The following is an 18,690-nucleotide window of genomic DNA, read 5'->3' as shown; positions in this document are numbered from 1 at the left end:
AAATTAGTTCCTTATTTCTGTGGTTGGCCTGCATGCACACGGACAGTTCTCATGTATGACTGAACAATCTACTATTTGATGAACATCAGTTACAGGTAAGTGCAATCTGGTTTTTATCAGGATATATTGCATTTGGAAGCCAGCTTCTTGCTCAGTAGAATAAAATGCCCTTTATAGATACTAGGATAATACCACTGTATTCACACTGTATTTAATACAATACCACTGAATTCACACAAAGCAAACAATCACAAAAAAATAAGGCACAGTTTTTGAATCCAAAACTTCATCAGCATACAGAATACAGAAGTTGAGTACAAAATAGAGGGAGTTGTTTGGATACATGTGGGAGGAGTCCAAATTCTGCAGATTGTAACTTTTTAATATGGATACAGGGAGGTGTTACAGACTAATTAGATCACATGATGATGGTTGGAAGATGGATTTCAATATGTATGAGAGACTCCTAGGTTGGAAAAGGATGAGAAAGCAAAAAATTATAAAGGAAGGAGTCCCTTCCCTTTGATATACTGCTGTTTTATTTATTTTCAAAGGGAGACTATAAATTGGCATATTGGAAAACCTGAGATTGATTTGGATAGCTTTAAAATCTGTTAAAGAAATAATACATATTATTTGCATATTAGTTGTAAAATAATATAAGAATTGCCCTATTCAAAGTTGTAATCCAGTCCAGCACATTTTCCCCTGAACTGATCAATCAGGTTTTCCTGATAAATCTTAAGCAAAACAAGATAAGAAAAATCATGCCCAATTGTTTGCCCATGACAACTGGTAAGCAAAGGAATGCTGTTTCTGTGCATGGTAAAGGACAAAATTCTACTAGCTATAATTTCTAATAGTAATCTACTCCCATTTGTAGTCCCATTTTGCTTTTAGCTGGTTTGTGAGGTTGAAGACATGAGGCAATGACTAATAGTCATTTCCCCTTCATATTCTCCTTCCTGTGAATATTTCAAAAGCAGGTGAAATGTTAATACAGCAAAGCAGGGATCTCTTTAGAGGAAAAGTGACACTGTACAGGTGAAACAAAGCGCATTTATTTAGTGTTTTCCCTATGAAATAGATTAATCATATGAAAATTATCAAAATTTGAATTATCATTAAGTCTCTTAAAGCTAATTTGGTCCCTTAAACCAGTGGTCCCCAACCTTTCTGAGGCTGGGGACTGGCAGGGCATCAGGCCGCGCCCGCGCGGGCCACGCCTGCACATCAGGGCCACGCATGCGCTATGCGCGGCCCGGCCCTGATTCCCTCTCCCCACTCTCCCGCAGTAAGAAGCTTCCCGGGCCGCAAGCTTGCGGCCTGGGAAGTTTTTTACTGCGGGGGGGGCGGGGAGAGGGAGCCGTGGCCCGGCGCCATGGCCTTCACGGCCCGGCACCGGACCGCGGCCTGCAGGTTGGGGACCACTGCCTTAAACTTTTTAATTAAATGGACAAGTACATTCTTAGCACAACACATTATGTTTCCAAAAGTCAGAAGTAAATATTCTCTGGCGTTTCTTCCTGGTTGCATTATCTTCACTAGAAAATGGTGAGATTAGGATTCACAGTGTGAAAGCAAACCATGTACTGCTGTTTATGGTGATGCCCCATAGATATGGAAGAGTCAGATATCTATCTGTGTACAGGTAGATGTGGCCATGACACTCTGAGGGTGTCAAATTGGAAAGTAGAGGAAAGGATTTCTGCTGACAGAAATTCTTTATTTTTTGACTAACAAAAAGGATTTAATTGATTAATTATGATTACTATCTGAAGTTTTTTGTTGATTGTAGTTGAGGATGGTGCTATCATGGTATATTTTTTATTTTGGAATTTAGATTTCATCCTATCTTCAGAAACCAGTTACATCCATAGCATCTTATTAAATGCAGTGATCTATCATAATTCTTCATGTTTATGTTTTGTATGCATTCCTTTTGTGTAAATATCCATTTTCTATGTCTATTTCATTTTTGTTTTCACTCATGTAGGTTCTGGTTCTCCCATCAATTCTGATGATGATCAAAAAATGAATAATTTTATAGAAAAGGGTACAGTATTTTTATTTTTAAGAGAATATTCTTTTCATTAGTTCATCTTTTAGTATACTATAGATTGACATTTTGTATCAAAATATTATTTGCAGTGAAGACCAAAAGCAGAAAGTTTTCCAAGATGGTAGCCAGTGATATAGGTAGGAACTAGAAAATTATCCTTTCCTCCTTATCCAGTAACTTACTGTACACAGTGCTTAACCCAGCGGTGAAACAAGGCCAGCTGCATTGCATTCTTTGTTAAATTAACATTCTCCTAACCAATGTGGTGATCCTTTGGGCTGCTTCTCTGCAAATATACTAGACTCAATGATTAACACGCTCAAGCAGACTGGGGTTTTAATTTTCTCTAATTGTATATATGTATCCCTCGATAAAGGGTTTGAGTTCTATGGCATTTAAAGGGTTCAATCCTGTATGCAAATAGATTTTAACACTTAAAGAACCTTGTTTTGCTAAAGTGAATTATGAGAGATTTTTACTTACTAGGAAAAAACATTCACAAAAAACATTTATTCATAATATATCTGTATTAGTAGTGTTCCTAACTAACCTATGGTGCTTGAAAAGTTCAAAATGATTTGTTGAACATATGCAAATTTGCAGTGTATGCACAAAGTGGATTGAATCCTTCTATGGCAAGAACATAAATTTGGTGGATGATGAATTAATACATAGAACACTAAGGAATTTCTTGCTTGGTTATCGTTAATCTGTTAGAATATAATATTTGTTGTAGAAATTAGATTTTGTTGATGTTTTTCTGTTTACCGCTACTGTTAGGAATACACGTTAACATTTCCTATAGATGTAAAAATATATATTTACAAAATAATGGTGGCCTGTTTCCCTATTGGCTTGGCTTATTTACAGCATGTTATGTAATAAAGCAATATTTTCTTGATCACATTTCTGCTTTAATAATCCTCATTTAATTTGCCACCATATTGTAAGTGTCAAAAGACATTTTGTACATTTAGTTGTAAATATAAAATTTATCAACAGGCTTGGTAATTTAAAGCTATAGTAAAGGACTTACAGGAAAATGTTGTGTTTGTGCACTATTGATTTTTATGAGCCTAGAGCTAAGCAGAGTATCTATAATAATTCGTATTACAACAGGCATTTCAAGGACCTTACCTTTAAATTTAAATTAGGCCATGTAGATCATTAACCTCCTAGAATTGTACTTCATATAAATCTGTAATGAATAAAAACATGCTTCAGTACCCAAAGCAATTAGACTAATTAATGTTATACCACACATAAATACATTATCTTAGATCATTAAGACCAATTCATATTATCAGTCTGTTGTGATTCCCATTTCTTTCTGATGGGATCCCATTGTACTCTGGTAACTTTGGATACAGTCATATGGGCTGGAGAATGATATGGGAAATTTTCCACTACCAGGATCACTAGCTCACAGGGAGACTAGGAACTAACATGAATACTTCTCCAGTGAAGTCTGTTCCATATGGTTTAGTAATTCCACTGTTAACAGAACAGTGAAGGATTCAGATGCAAAGGACTAGCATTCATGCTGTTTTGTTATGATGTGGGACTGAAGACATTAAGAAAGTAAAAGATAATCAAACTGAAAACTTGCCATGTAGTAAGTATAGTCTTCTACTGTGGAGGAGGATAATTACTCCAATAGGACCTGAAGTCAGGGTTTAGCACCAATGTTCTTTCTCCTGTGGTGAGAGGGAATCCCACTCAGTTCACTTTCCGCCTCACCATGAAAATCAGTGTGTTACGGAAGTTCTGATAGTAATTTACCATTTTATCCTCTTATTTCTTGACACAAACATCCTAGAACTCACCAAATCCAATGTTAAGAGAATAAAAGAACCTATATCTAGCATCAACCTTATTTTCCACTTCCTCTTTCCATTTAAAGACTATTGGAAATTAGTGACTTTTTAGGGAAAGGCCAGATAAATAAGTTTTACTCTCCTTACTCCCATTAGTTTTTGATTCTGAAATGAAAAGAGAGTGGGTACTCTACTGGTGAAAAAAATCCATGTCAGGGCTTGTCAAGAAATGCCATGCAGCAATCAGCACAACAACCACAAGTCATAAAACAAGTTTCACCCCTTTAATTACTGCAGAGGTCTCTTTGGATTGCAAACAAAACAGAGTCTTTAATAGGACTATTTCACAGCATCCTAATTAATCTCACTTCATCTGAAGTTATCAACACAGCAGTTGATGCCAAGCAACTCCATGTGGGCCAGTTTCATCTTTTCTAGGTTACATGTATCCTGTCCTCCGAGCAGCACTAGATCAGAGACCACATCCAAAGAGATTATTCCAGAGAATTTACAAGTATTTCTTCAAGGAGGCATATTCCATTTCCAAAGTCAAGCTAACTAAAACAACACCAATCAGCCCTGGACATTATTAAGCACCCAAGAAACATAATGTATCATTTATTAGAACACTTCTATGTCACCTCTCCATTGAAACAGCTCACTGGTATTAGGGGCTGGAAGCTGCTTAAGCCTTTGCGTCTTTCAAGTTTTCTACAGTTTCAAATGTCTTGACCTTACTGAAGGGATTCTCTCTATTTTGGGAGGCAGGTAGTTTGAGATAAGCCCCTCTTCCAGATCCAGTGGGATAAGTCATGTGTAGTAAGTCCAATGTTCAATCTTCTTGATTTCAAATCATGCACGGATAACATTTGAGTAATATGTACTGCTCATGTTTCCAGCGTGATACATTCTGATAAAAGGGAATTGGGGCATGTACTGTTAAGTTAAAGCTACTTACTGCTTTAGCTCTGTAGTTTGGGAATTATAACTGATAATAGATTCACATAGGGTTGCCAGACCCCTTGGTCCAAGTGGGAGTCCTCCAGAGCTAGCCCCCCCCCAGCAATCAGCTGGCTGGCAGGGAGGGACCTATCTTGAAAAATAGGGACATTTTTCCTACCTACAATGATGTGCCTGATGTGCCCATGTGATCCAGAAGTGACACTATCCTTTCTAGGATCTTGGGGTGATATACTGGTATTTGGGCAAAACCGATGGTAGAAGCCAAATTTACCACAGAGCTTTTTGCCCAGAAGATTGTCCCGGCATCCCAGGAGTGGTAGCATCACTTCTGGGCCACATGAGCAGTAACAGACACATAGTTGAATGGGCCTCTCTGCTGTTCCATCACATTATCTACCAGCTGCCAGGAGGGATCTGGCAACCCTAGATCTACATGAGCCATCAAATGTTTCCAAGAGTAGATTAAATGACACTAAAAAGCTAAAAAGAAGTGGAATGGTATAGTATAGCCTGATCTTGTTGGCACTTAGAAGTTAAGAATGATTGAGAGATAAGAACACCGAGGAAGATTTTGCCGAGGAAGACAATGGCAAACCATTTCTGTTTAATCACTTGACTTAAAAACCCTATGAGGTTGTCATAACTTGGCTGTGTCTTGATGGCACCTTTACACACAGAGAGAAAGCTAGTAGTTTACTACAAACGTTGTATGACTTCCAGAACAACTGAGCAATATTTTGTAGTCTTCTGCATGAAATGCCACCACAAGGTTTAGTGAAGTATTATTTCTATCGTACTCTCCACTCAAAGATGAAATCTTGTCATTGTTAATCCTCACCAACAACAAGGAAGATATGAATTCTGTAGTCTTCTCAGCATGCACTAGCTCCAAGCAAAACCAGTTTCCCTAACTGCAGAGTAAGAGTTGGACTAAATGCAAAACAAAAATATCACAATGGGATACAAATGACTGCACCTCCTGTACAACAGTGAGAGAAAACATCAGACACCTGTAAGAGGTCAGATGGCTTTCTACATGTGATGCAATTTGACAGAGGAGAAATATCTCCTTTTCCATCTTTACCACTACAGACTACTGTATAGTTGCTAAAGTGGTCTGTATGCCATTCTCCAATTATATTTAGCACACTTGTTGTTATTTGCATTCTAACAGTCTTTTATGATATCTCAACAATCCTGATGTCTCAGCAGTTCTCTTTTGTGCTGAAAAGGGCATGTGTGGAAAAGAATTGTTTAGGATTATTTTTGTCTAATAACTATTAGTACCAACTCCACTTTTGTGCAGTGTACAGTCTGTATCAGAGACGATAACTTAAAAGTACTTATATTTTTTCACAGGTAGATGATGCAAATAGGAAAGTGTATGAAATACAAATTATCATTTCTCTTCTGGAAAACTTGTCAATTATTACAAAATTGTATGGCAAGCTCTAGGTTCAAGACAAATTTTTTGGTTTATCTATAGGCTATTTTGGAAGGAATTAAAGTAGCTAAGTGTGCCATACTATTGTTGTTGATGTAACTGATGAACGCTTTGTTTATATTTGCCCATCCAGCTAACCAAGCACCATTGACTGGGTCAAAGTGACAATTCTGCTGTGAAAGAACCACTCCACTTATTTGATATTTTAAATGATATTTTATTCAGCATTGTGACAGCTGATTTTTGCTAGGCTTGTGCAAATGAGAAATGGGTACCAAGATAACTGGGGGATATTCCTCAATTTAGATTTTAGCACTAAACAGATATACAGAGTTTGTGTATATAAACAAATTATTAATAACTGATGTTTAGAAAATACAAGAAAGCAATCTCAAGGACTTGAATTCAAGCTTCTCCCAAGAGAGATGAGAGTAGAGCCAATCAACACCTGCAAAAAGCAGGAGATAGAAAGCCTAAAGGTAAGGGAGCCCATGGAGGATCTTCGTTGATCTCTAATGTCTCATGTAACTTTCTACAACATTAGAAGAGTAGCTGGATACTGTGTGTTTGTAGGCTGCTGAATGAGGGTTGGTTATACTAAACCCATGTTAAAGCTCCTCTATACTAAATTGTGGAAACTAGTTGCATCTTTTTCTTGCATACTTAGTCTACTCTATGGAAACTTGTGATTCTCTCTCCCCTTTTAGCTCTCAAGTCACAGGTGACTTATGGCAACCCCATCAGGTTTTCAAGGCAAGGACTATTCAGAGGTGGTTTGACATTGCTGGCCTCTGTGTCACAACCCTGGACTTTGGGTGCTTTCCACTCCAAATACTAACCGGGATTGACCTTGCCTAGCTTCTGAGATATAACAATATCAGTTTGGGCTATCCAGGTCAGGCCATCCCCATTCCTAGTCTAGAATGTTTAGATTGTTATACTAGAATTTTATGTCTAATTTTAATAGTACTTTCTGTTAAGAAGATAGTATTCTGAAAAGTCATATATAGTACATTTGTTCTGCCTTTGGATTTAAAATGGAAGATAGAGAGCCTTGTTGCCTCCATAGTGCAATATTGTTTGCTGCAGTACAGGCAAAGCTGCAAAGAATAAGATAGGATAATTGACATTATTGATCAGAGCCTGGATAACTTGTAACTCACAAAGCTGAACTCAGCCTCTATGAACACTCTCTCTCTCTCTCTCTCTCTCTCTCTCTCTCTCTCTCTTTCACACACACACATTATATTTACAAATCCTAGACAGGCCATGTTTAACTTGAGTGAAAACAATGCAGGCCATGCTTAGGAGGAAAGGGGGAGTGTCATGGATACGATAGAATAAAATTTGAGTCCAAGTAGCACCTTAAAGATCAACAGAAATTTTCCAAAATATAAGCTTTTGTGAGTCAAGGTTTACTTTGTTATATGTAGGATATATATATGGTACTGTCTTTGAATTTCCCATATGCTGTGTCCACTTGGTTTGGTTTCTTTGTATGTTTACTGATATATTCAGATTCTAATACACTAAGACATTACTTTCTTTTCATTTTCTTTATAAATGATGATATGTGTTGAATAATAATGCAAGTCCATAATAATACTTACTAACATAATATAATCCAGTGGTTTTGATGCACATGCTTAGACTGCCTGCTCACAGATAAGAGTTGTTAGTGGGATTGCTGTTTAAATTACTCCTGTTTTATGATCTATATAGGGTAGTGATACCAAATGGTATATGTTTAGATTGTCTATAATGTCTGAATCCACCAAGATCCCTGTTGAGTATAATCTTCTGGGTGAAACAAATGATATATTAAATATTGAATAATGGTCTTAATTTAAAAAAAAATAATTTCTGTTCCGCTTCACTTAATGTGGCCTGGAACTCTGTTGTTTTGGGGTTTCAGTGTTGCAAGGTCAAATTCCCTCACAACACATTGTGTTTTACTGTGCTTACTGTCACAGCCATGGGCAGATATAGTCTTTTCCTACCAGATTATAACCTGTGCTTTTAAAACAGGTTAAAACCTGTGTGATGCCTTCAGGCTCATCTGATCTGTTTATTCTTGCTGTAAATAGCTACAGTATTTGCAGGCGTATAAGACTACTTTACCCCCTGAAAAACATGCCTCCATGTGGGGGGGTCGTCCTATACGCCAGGTGCACTTCAGTTGGGATAGACATAGCTGCCCATAGTGGCCCATAGTACTGTATTTTGAGTGGAAATGTTGGGGGTCGTATTATACGCCCAGACGTCTTATACGCCGGCAAATACGGTATTTGCTGGTGAATTTATGCTGCCTTCCCTATAATCCAGTGGCTGAATACTGAATGAGACAATATAATCAAAATGATGCATTATTTATTTGGTTATTTTATTTATTTATTTATCTTTATTTTTATATACCGCTACTCCCAGAGATGTTGGCTTGTGGCCGTTTACATATAATGAATAAAATTACAGTATTTGCTGGCGTATAAGACTACTTTTCCCCCCTGAAAAACATGCCTCCAAGTGGTGGGGTTGTCCTATACGCTGGGTGCACTTGTTGGGATAGACATAGCTGCCCGTAGTGGTCCGTAGTACTGTAATGTAATGTAACAAACTCTATATTTTGAGTGGAAATGTTGGGGGGGGGTCGTCTTATACACCCAGTCATCTTATATGCCGGCAAATACGGTATATAAAATTATTATAAAGTGCTAATTGAGGTTTATGGAGTGTCATTTGTGATTTATTACTATGGCAGTTATTTATCAATTACTTTTAATAAAAATACATTTAAAAGATGATTGCAAAAATAAATTGCAATTTGCATCTGAATCTGTTTCTCCCCATCTGCTCATTGAATCAATATTTGATGTACGGGACTTCTAATGGATTGTCTGAGCTTCTCCCATCTCCACCCAATCCTGTATCCTTGGAGTCAAAATAATTGTTCAATTGACATAGATTGATGCTTCACAGTCTTGAAATTCAGAGATCATTGGGGAATAAACACATTCAGGTATTTACTAAGGTTTCCTAGTGTGTAGAAGTGTGATGCTGGAGAGGCAAATATCTGTATGGTTCCTGGCTACACATTTCCACAGCTTGCAGATCATTAGAAATACACACCCAGAGATCTTGTCTCTAATATGACATAGGGAGATTCATTTGCAATGAGAGGGGTGAATTATTACATGATGGCTCACATAAAGAAATGTGATTCTTAACAGTATTGAGAATGCAATTGAGTATTTTATTTTAAATTGAAGTACAATTACAAGTTAACCACTGGTTAGTCATTATAGGTTACAATTGAAACTCAGATTGTATTGCAACTCTGTAGAAATTTAACACTTTGAAATTTCTGTTTTGAATAAGAATCTTAGTTTAAGAATCTTAAAAATGAATTGAATATTTGATTTTAAACTTTCTAAATAAAATGAAATTTTATTGAATGTTGATCAGTATAACATGATATTTGCATATGTTTTCTCTGTGCTTTGTGCTTAAATTTACTGTAAGGCATTTAAATAAGCATTTGTTACTAAACCCCACAATAACATTGTTTTTCAGCAAAAATGTCTAGAAAATTAAGCTTACCAACTGAACTGAAGCCTGAGTTAGGTAAGTTTTTTTGTATCTGATAATGATATTTAGAATGTTGGAAGGCTGTTGAGAGGGGAGAAATATGCACCATTAACATCTTGACTTTGACCTTTAACCCCTCATTAGGAAAAGATGCTGTCTTCCATTATCAAGTGCCAGGATTTGTTTATAGTTGTAATACATATTTACAAATTGTTTTGGCCTTGTGTTGCTGCTCTTAAAAGCTTGGAGAACCTCATATAAAGGAAGAATATGTTTTTGTGCCTAGGTTGCTAAAAGAAAATAAGAACTCTGTATGACAAGGAAGAATAGTAAAATGAAATTTTATTTGGCTTAGATAATTGAACTGGAGAGTTCTCATCCTGTAAAGCACACATGAAAGGTACATACAAACTGAAACCCAGAGGCAGAATTCAAAAAGGTCATACTCAGTCCCTAATATCCATTAGTTATATTTATTTTATTTATTTATTTATAGTTACATTTATTTGCCACTCACTCTCCAGGGACTCAGGGTGGCTCACAACAGAACAAATTATATAAACAGAATAAAACACAGATCTAGGAATTTAAATTAAATTAATAGATTTTAAAATATTAAAACTAGAAATTAAGCACTAAATTGCCCGATTCTCTCTATCATGTGAGAGAAGGCAGAGGGGAAGTTCACAAGAACCCTATAACTTGAGTCTAACTTGGTAGGTTTCTGGCAGTTAGGCCCACAGTATTAGATGTTGTTTCAACCTCAAGCATAGGCCTGGCAGAACAGATCTGTCCTACAAGCCCTTCAGAACTGATAAAGGTCATGCAGTTTTCCAATCTCATTTGGCAGAATATTCCACCAGACCGGGACTCTAGTTGAGGCCAATTTTATCTCCTTGGGGCTGGAGAGTCGGGTTGTAGCAATCCAAGCCAGCCCACTCATAGGATTTCCATCTTGGCTGGATTTAACTTCAGCCAACTCCACGTGAGCCAGTCTGCCACAGTGACCAAACATTTGGCCAGAGAGACTGAGTTACAGTAGATCAGGGATTCCCAACTAGGGGTCCGTGGATGGAAGTCCATGGGAGCTCTGAAGTGGTGTGTTATGGGGAACGGGTGGGGGGGGGGGTCTGGACTGCCTTCTCAGTTCCTACTCTTCTTTTTGGTGTACATGAGGCAGAGCCACCATAATAGTAGTAAGGGCAGGGCGAGGGAGCAAAAGGAGAACTAAGAGTGTGAGTAATGATGTCACTTCTGGGAGTGTGGCCAGGGGTGTGGCCAGTTGACATCACTTCCAAGGCTCCTTGAACTCTGAAAAACTATTTCAGGGGTTGCTCCACAGTCAAAAGGTTCAAAAAGGCTAGATGGTTGTCCATCAATAGATATATGCTGCTGACACCCAAAACTCTGGATTAGTTGGGCAAGGGAATGCATATAGATCTTAAACAACATTGGGGAGAGGATAGCTCCCTGCAGAACCCCACATATTAGGGCATGTCACTGGGAAGTGCTCTCCCCTGATGTCACCCTGTGTCCCTGAACCTGGAGGGAATATTGCAGCCATTTAAGGGTAGTACCATGAATACCCACATTGGCTAGGCAGTGGGTTGACTGTGTCATAGTTGACATGCCAAATGCCACTGCTACATCTAGTAATAACAGAGGTGCTGACCTTCCTAGATACAATTTTCTCCAGAGATCATCTTTGAGGGCACCCAGAGTCATCCACCCTATCGCCAGGTAGGTTAACAGTCAAATCATAGTAGACCAATGAGATTTTGTCCACAAAAAGGATTGCAAATGCCTCACAGCTAGAGTCCAATATTTAAATTTTGTATGCTCCTGTAGCTAGGGACTTCAGGAATCTAATAGTTTAAAAAATAGTGCTAGGCATGAGCTGGTGGAGGCCTGTTTGAGGCAGCAGAAGGAAGAGCAGAGTCCAGGACAGCGCTTCCTGCCATCACCCTGAAAACCCTGCCAAGGCCTAGGCAGCGGAGCAGAGTCCTCGCCAGGGCTTCCCACCACCATGGTGAGAATGCTTGCTGAAGCCTGCAGAGGCCTCAACATGCCTTTTCAGGAAGATGTGGAGTCCCTACCGGAACTTCCTCTACCCTAACCCATAAATGCCCACCCAGGCCTCTCCAGACCTCGGCTTGCATCCCCAAGGTGGGAGGGGGGCCTCCAATGCCTGTTTTTAAATATAAGGGTAGGTTTGCTGGTAGTTAATATTTCAAGTTCTGGTGTTAGAATTAGATTTCAAGCTTTCTTTTTAAGAATTAACCATGTTCGGTAAAGAATTACTGGGTCATTTTGATCACCATTTCAATTAACGCTGTCTGAATATTATTTGTAAAATGCCCCAAGCTCATCCAGTAGGTACACTTGTTATCTTCCTCACGGGATGAGCATTGTATTTTTCTATTTGGTCATTTTTAACCCATTTCCCCCCCCCCTGCTTAATGTGGGCTCAAAGTGGCTTTGCAAGGTTTTTTTTTTTTAGAAAACCCACACACATACAACAATAATCAGTTTCACAAAACTCAAGTTATCAAACAATGAAACAATCAGCTACCAATAAGGTAGCACCAATAAGATAGAAAGTGGACTGCATTATGTAGTAAGTAACAGCTCTCCTCTTGATGGAACCAGTCTCTTTTTTAAACAGGCTGGCAGCCAATCCTTTTCTTCTTGCCATGAAGCAGCTTATTTTTATGCTTCTATGATCTGTATGATTGGTGGAACAGGCAGTAACAGTTCTGCCCTTTATGGAAGCAGTTTTTCTCCTCAAGTAGGCATGCAAACACTCACCTCCTCACTCACCATTGCCCAGGTATAGAGGGTAGAGGTGGCTAATGCTAAGTAGGCCTCTCTACCCCAACAACATAGGCCCATAAATAGATCCAGCTTAGTGCCTTGATATTCATGATATATCTCAGGCTCTTTGGCCATCACAAAATTTTGAAACAGTGTATTAAAGACTTAATAAATAGCTCATTCTCTTTCTATTGGATTTTTTTAAAACAATGCATTTATTTAAAAATCTATAGTAAAAATAATACATTTCATCACATTGAACATCATCACAGCATTAGGAAGAAGCTCAGAACATATGAGCAATAATGTATCATGTAACAACTGAACTGAGGAGTCATTTCTAACATTACATGGCACTTGAATTGTACATGTTTCTTTTTTTTTTATAATGATTTTTTTTATTTTCATAAAGATAGAAATATAATCATCATTTGAGAATATACGACCCCACATTGACTCCACAGTGATATAAACTTTTGCCCAAAACTCTAAGAGCCATGAGTCTAAGAGCCATCCACATTTCCACTACATTAAAAAAAAAGGCCTGTTTAGATATACAAAAGAAAAGTTATTATTAATCAACTTACTTGTGAGATCGTAGACCTCACATTAACTGCTTGATACAATCTAAGAGCTATCCTAGCAGATATTTCTAGGTTTGAGTTAGATGCTTAACATTAAACATTTCTTATAGCACAGTATGAGTTTTGGCCCTGTATCAATACCCTGATGAAGGGAGAGGAAAGTAGGGCTTTGCCTTAAAGATGTACAAAGAAAAAAAAATCACAAAAGGATTTCATAATTTCTCCTCATCCTTAATACAGATACATCTACAAACCATTTATACTTGACCCATTCTAAGAGCCATCCTGACAGGTATAAGTTGAGAGCTTTGCATTTTCTACAGATCAATATGAGCTTTGGCCCTATAACAATACACCAATAAAAAAAAATAATAATAAGGGGGGAAAGCCCCATTTTATATTTCCAACGCTAACGATTATATTACCTATATGCCTACTAAGAAAAAGAAACAAGAGAGAAAAAAGGCACTGCTTCCCCTTTTTCATAAAAATAGCAATGTAGGATACAGTATATGTTGTTAATACAGGGAATAATAAGATTTCCAGGTTTAGATTAAATGCTTAACATTAAACATAGAACAATATAAGCTTTCAGTCTTCTATAGCTTCTCCTTATCCTTGGTTCTGATACATCTACAAAACAATTTATGCTTGACCCATTCTAAGAACCATCCTGACAGATATATTTTCAGATTTAAGTTGAAAGCTTAACATTAAACATTTTCTACAAGTCAGTGTAGGCTTTAGTCCTAGGACAATACCCTAATAGAAGAAAGAAAAAATAAGGGGGGGGAACCCCATTTTACATTTTCAGCACTAATGATTATATTACCTATATGCCTACAAAAGAAAAGAGACAAAAAAAAAACAAGAGAGAAAGAGACACTGCTTCCCCTTTTTCATAAAAATGGAAATATAGAATACAGTATAACATTAAACATAAAACAATATGAGCTTTCGGTCTTCTTAAGGGGGTCTCATCTCGAGGCTTGCTACATCTTGTCGTTCCCGTAAAATTATATTCTGTCCCATTGGCCTTTGGCGTAGAAAGTGCAGTTGTACTCTTTCCCGCAGAATATGCATCGATAAATCTTGAGGCCGTTGCACCTCCTGGACTCCAGTATCAATACAATTTTCCCCCCAGAGAGATCCTTTAAATCGGTTACTTTCACTGCAGATCCATATTTCTTTTGATTGATTTTTATACACTGTTGCTTTGAGATGGCTGTATGTCTTTTTAAAAAGGGTGTCCTTATCTGGGCTGCAGAACTCCGGCATCCCATTTTCCGTCTCCAGAATTTCAGATTTCTCTTCTACTGTTGGTTTTCCACCTTGTTTAGAGCTGTCATCAGCCACTGTTATTGATCCATTATTCCTGTTAAAGACGTCTTCCTTGGCATCTTGGATCTCCTTGAAGATATGAATTTCAGATTTCTCTTCTGCTGTTGGTTTTCCACCTTGTTTAAAGCTGTCATCAGTCACTGTTATTGATCCATCATTCCTATTGAAGACTTCTTCCTTGCCATCTTGGATCTCCTTGGAGATATTTTTGATCAATCCATCTAAAAATACTTTGTAATCTTGGGTTTGTATCTCTATTAGATGAGCCAATCTTTTTAACATAGACATGATTTTGACTTTAAAAAAACCCGGCCCCAAACAATTTTACAAGTGGCCAGTAGAGGTCCTCTGTTTTATCCTCTAATGTTCCGGCACAGGCATGTGACGTATTGAAGGCAGAGATTCTCGTGCTGGCACAGAGTTCTTGTGAGATTTTCCCATTCACAGCTTATCTTATCTTCGAAAACCAAAACAATTACAATAAGAGCTTTTGCCAATTAATTCGAGTTGATTTGAGTCCTTCTTCTGCTTAGTTAGGAGAATTAGCCTGCCTCTTAACGAGGTGGCTTCGGGCAGAGCAGAGTAAGAGGAGGGGGGAAACAAAGGGCTTTGATGCAGGAAGAGAGACGGAGAAAAAAAAAAGCGAGAGATACTTGCAGTAAATGATGTTTTGGAACTCAGCCGATGTCCTCCCCTCAATTCAAAGCGTTCATTTGTGGTAAATCATCATGTAGGGTTGAAGCAGATACTTTAAGATTAAAGAAAGAAAAGAAAGTCCAAGGTAGAAAATGGCAGTCGTCCTCTGGACCTGGAACGCTGACAGCCTATAATCCAGGGAGATATACTCCCTAAAGGATTGGAGACGGCCCCAAGAACTTCCTGGGTAGAAAGGTGAGGTGGGGTTTGCGTACCCCTCCTCTTTTCTGCCAATTGCTTGCACAATTGACCCCTGTCAGGCTTCAGAGATAGCAGAGCAGATGCCCTGCCACCCTCTCAGGACGACATCTTTAGCCACACCCATTGTACATGTTTCTTAATCTTTCTCATTCACATCTTTAAGTTGACAGCTAATAACTTTTAAAATGCATTGTACAAAACAGCTTTAATATTAGTGAAGTTAATTTTTAGAGATACCATGTAGTGAAACATTTTTTGCTAGGTGGTAAGTGTGGGCTGTAAAACTATTACATATGTCTATTAATATTAAAATTTTTCAGATGTAAGAGACAACTCATTCAGCAGATCTAGGAGTTCCAGTGTGACCAGCATTGATAAAGAATCTCGAGAGGCAATTTCAGCTCTTCACTTCTGTGAGACTTTCACACGGAAAGCTGATACAGCTCCCTCACCGTGCTTGTGGGTTGGGACAACTTTGGGCACAGTTCTAGTCATTGCCTTGAATTTACCCCCAGGAGGAGAGCAAAGATTATTACAACCTGTAATTGTATCCCCCAGTGGTATGTATTATATAACCAATATACAACAGTTATTTCATAAAATAAAACCCATAATATGAGCCAACTGGGAAGGGCTGGCTATAAAAATTATTACTATTGTGGTTGTTATTTTTACATGTATTTGTAATTCTTAAATGTGTTGTACTGTTATTAGATTTAAGTATAATAATATGCATAAGTATAGCCAGAATTATTGAGCAATAAAATACTGTGTTCACATAAAGTTTGGCCAGAATAGTTAAAATACTTATTTGGGGCGTCTCCTGCTAAACCAGATAATATATTCACCATGTTATTTTTCAATCTGAACCAGATCTAAATTCAGTATGACATTCTGTTAAGCTATATTTACATTTTATATTATACAGAATTAGGATATGTAAAATAAATATATCTTATTTGTTTATATTATTTGTTGTCCACTTTCTAGCTGAGACTCCAGATGGATTACCTAGCGTGAATCAATACAGTCAATAGGATGAGGAGGCATATAATAATGTAATATGACTTGTATTTCAGAAATCTGAATCAAAGCATAGAGTATTAGATGTTTTAAGCAGTGAAAGAAACATCATTGGGTAAATAGAAATATAGTACAATGAGAGCAAAATAAAATTTTCGAAAGCAGACAGGCAGGCAGTTGTTGATCTGTCCCATTTGCAAAGTGACACCAGTAGAAGGTCCTGTTCAGATGAGTGAAGGTATTATGGAGGGGCATAGGAGGAAAGGTCTAAGACCATGAAGGACTTTGTATGTGATGGCCAGTACCTTGAACTGAACCTAGTAACTATTGGGCATCCAACAGAGTGATTGCAGATTGGAATGAATGCCCAAATTACATAAATTACATTGCAATCCTAAACAGAGCTCTACTCTTTTAAACTCAATTACTTTAATGAACTTGAATGCTATAATCTTTCTAGGATTGCCTTGCTTGTGTTTTAAATTAGTTTATAAAACAAACTGACAATGCAAATTATGCTTAAATTTCAGAAATACAGCATCTCTGTAAAATGTTACATTTAAACAGCTGCATTGAAAGACACATTCTTCATGAGCTATGCGATCTCTAATCAGTGTCCAAATGCATTATGCTTCATTTAAATGCCTCTGTAAGCTTGAGTAAAAGGTCATTTTGAGAAGCTGTACATCAATGGGGATTGTTCAACATTACATTTTCAATAGCTATCTGAAATTCTTCTTGAAAAAAAACTATTATAAATGATTATGACTTTGATACAATATTTTTTTTCTTCATTGATTTTAAGATTCAAAACCGAGGTTTATGCAATTACGCAATTTTGTGATATGAGATAGCTATCTGAGTCATTGTGAAGTAACATAGCATCCCCAAACTATGAGGTATATTTTAGTTTGTAATGAATCACTATTTAATTCCCATTTCCAAGAACATTTGTTAGAAATAGATCCTGGTGAATCTGAAGGAGCAAACCAAAGATTGAATCCAGTTGCACTCTTAAACCGAACTGTTTAATCCAAGGCATAAACTTTCCTGTGGATGCATACTTCTTCAGATTCAGTGAAATGGAAGTTACCAGTCCATACATTTAGGTAGAGTGTGAACATTAAATCGGAATACAACATAATGAACATGTTGATTCAAGGACAAAACAGGAATACCCAGCCTAGTTTATATGGTTACTATTTGTTTGATTTCATTTGGGGGGGGGAGTGAAATTAGATATAGATATAGATATAGATATAGATATAGATATAGATATAGATATAGATATAGATATAGATATAGATATAACTTGTCCAAGTTAGGACAAGGTCAAGAAAGAAAAATGAAACTGATATTCTTATTAGAGATGCTATTTAAACTTTAGAGGGCTGTTTTTTATAAATGATTTTATTACAGAAATGTACTTTTTATGGCTTCTCCAGTTTGATCTTTGTTTAACACTACAGATGGGTCCCTTACATGTACTTTTCAGACAGTTCAGGAATAGTGCATGAATATATGAAACATGTGCTACTGAAATCATTCATTTAAATGCATACACAAGTTCTTTTAAAATTAGTACTGAATCTAATGATGGAGTAAAATAGATCTCAGAATAGCTGCAAAATATTCCTGACCAACCAGAATCGAATTGAAGAGAAATTTAGTAATGTTCTCAACTTCTGTATCTTAGGAACCATACTGAGACTTAAAGGAGCAATCCTAAGAATGGCTTTTCTGGATACTACAGGATCATTAGTTCCACCAGCATATGAAGCCTGGAGAGAACCCAATGTTCTTGAAGACAAGGATGAAAAGGATAAGTCAAAAAAACGACGGCCTGTCTCTGTGTCTCCGTCATCCTCTCAGGAAATCAGTGAAAATCAATATGCAGTGATATGTTCTGAAAAACAAGCAAAAGTTATTTCACTGCCTTCACAGAACTGTACTTATAAGCAAAATATAACAGAGACTTCATTTGTCCTTCGTGGGGACATAGTGGCACTGAGCAATGGTATCTGCCTTGCTTGTTTCTGTGCCAATGGACACATAATGACGTTTAGGTAAGGCATTAAATGCTAGAAGGAAAAGTCCTTCTAGCATACATGTATTTGCTGGAAATGGATTACTCTATCTAGAGTCCTGGAAAACAAATCA

The 18,690-nt window shown here is 37.3% G+C and overlaps 1 protein-coding gene across 4 annotated transcripts in view; it reads left to right on the top strand.

The window, feature by feature from the left end:
- Window positions 1–18,690, top strand: part of STXBP5 (syntaxin binding protein 5) — a 168,395-nt gene that overhangs the window by 138,271 nt on the left and 11,434 nt on the right. For 2 of the 4 annotated variants that reach the window (XM_077350439.1, XM_077350464.1), the window contains 5 exons: window positions 1,997–2,056; window positions 2,152–2,199; window positions 9,857–9,907; window positions 15,828–16,067; window positions 18,227–18,596. In XM_077350439.1, the coding sequence (XP_077206554.1) occupies window positions 1,997–2,056; window positions 2,152–2,199; window positions 9,857–9,907; window positions 15,828–16,067; window positions 18,227–18,596 (769 nt within the window). The remainder of the gene's footprint in view (window positions 1–1,996; window positions 2,057–2,151; window positions 2,200–9,856; window positions 9,908–15,827; window positions 16,068–18,226; window positions 18,597–18,690) is intronic. The other 2 variants (XM_077350448.1, XM_077350455.1) reach the window with 2 other exon arrangements.

The sequence above is a fragment of the Paroedura picta genome, chromosome 1 (assembly GCF_049243985.1).
Source record: "Paroedura picta isolate Pp20150507F chromosome 1, Ppicta_v3.0, whole genome shotgun sequence".
Lineage (NCBI taxonomy): Eukaryota > Metazoa > Chordata > Lepidosauria > Squamata > Gekkonidae > Paroedura > Paroedura picta.
Note: the sequence above shows the minus strand (reverse complement) of the source record. Positions and strands in the feature narration are given on the sequence as shown.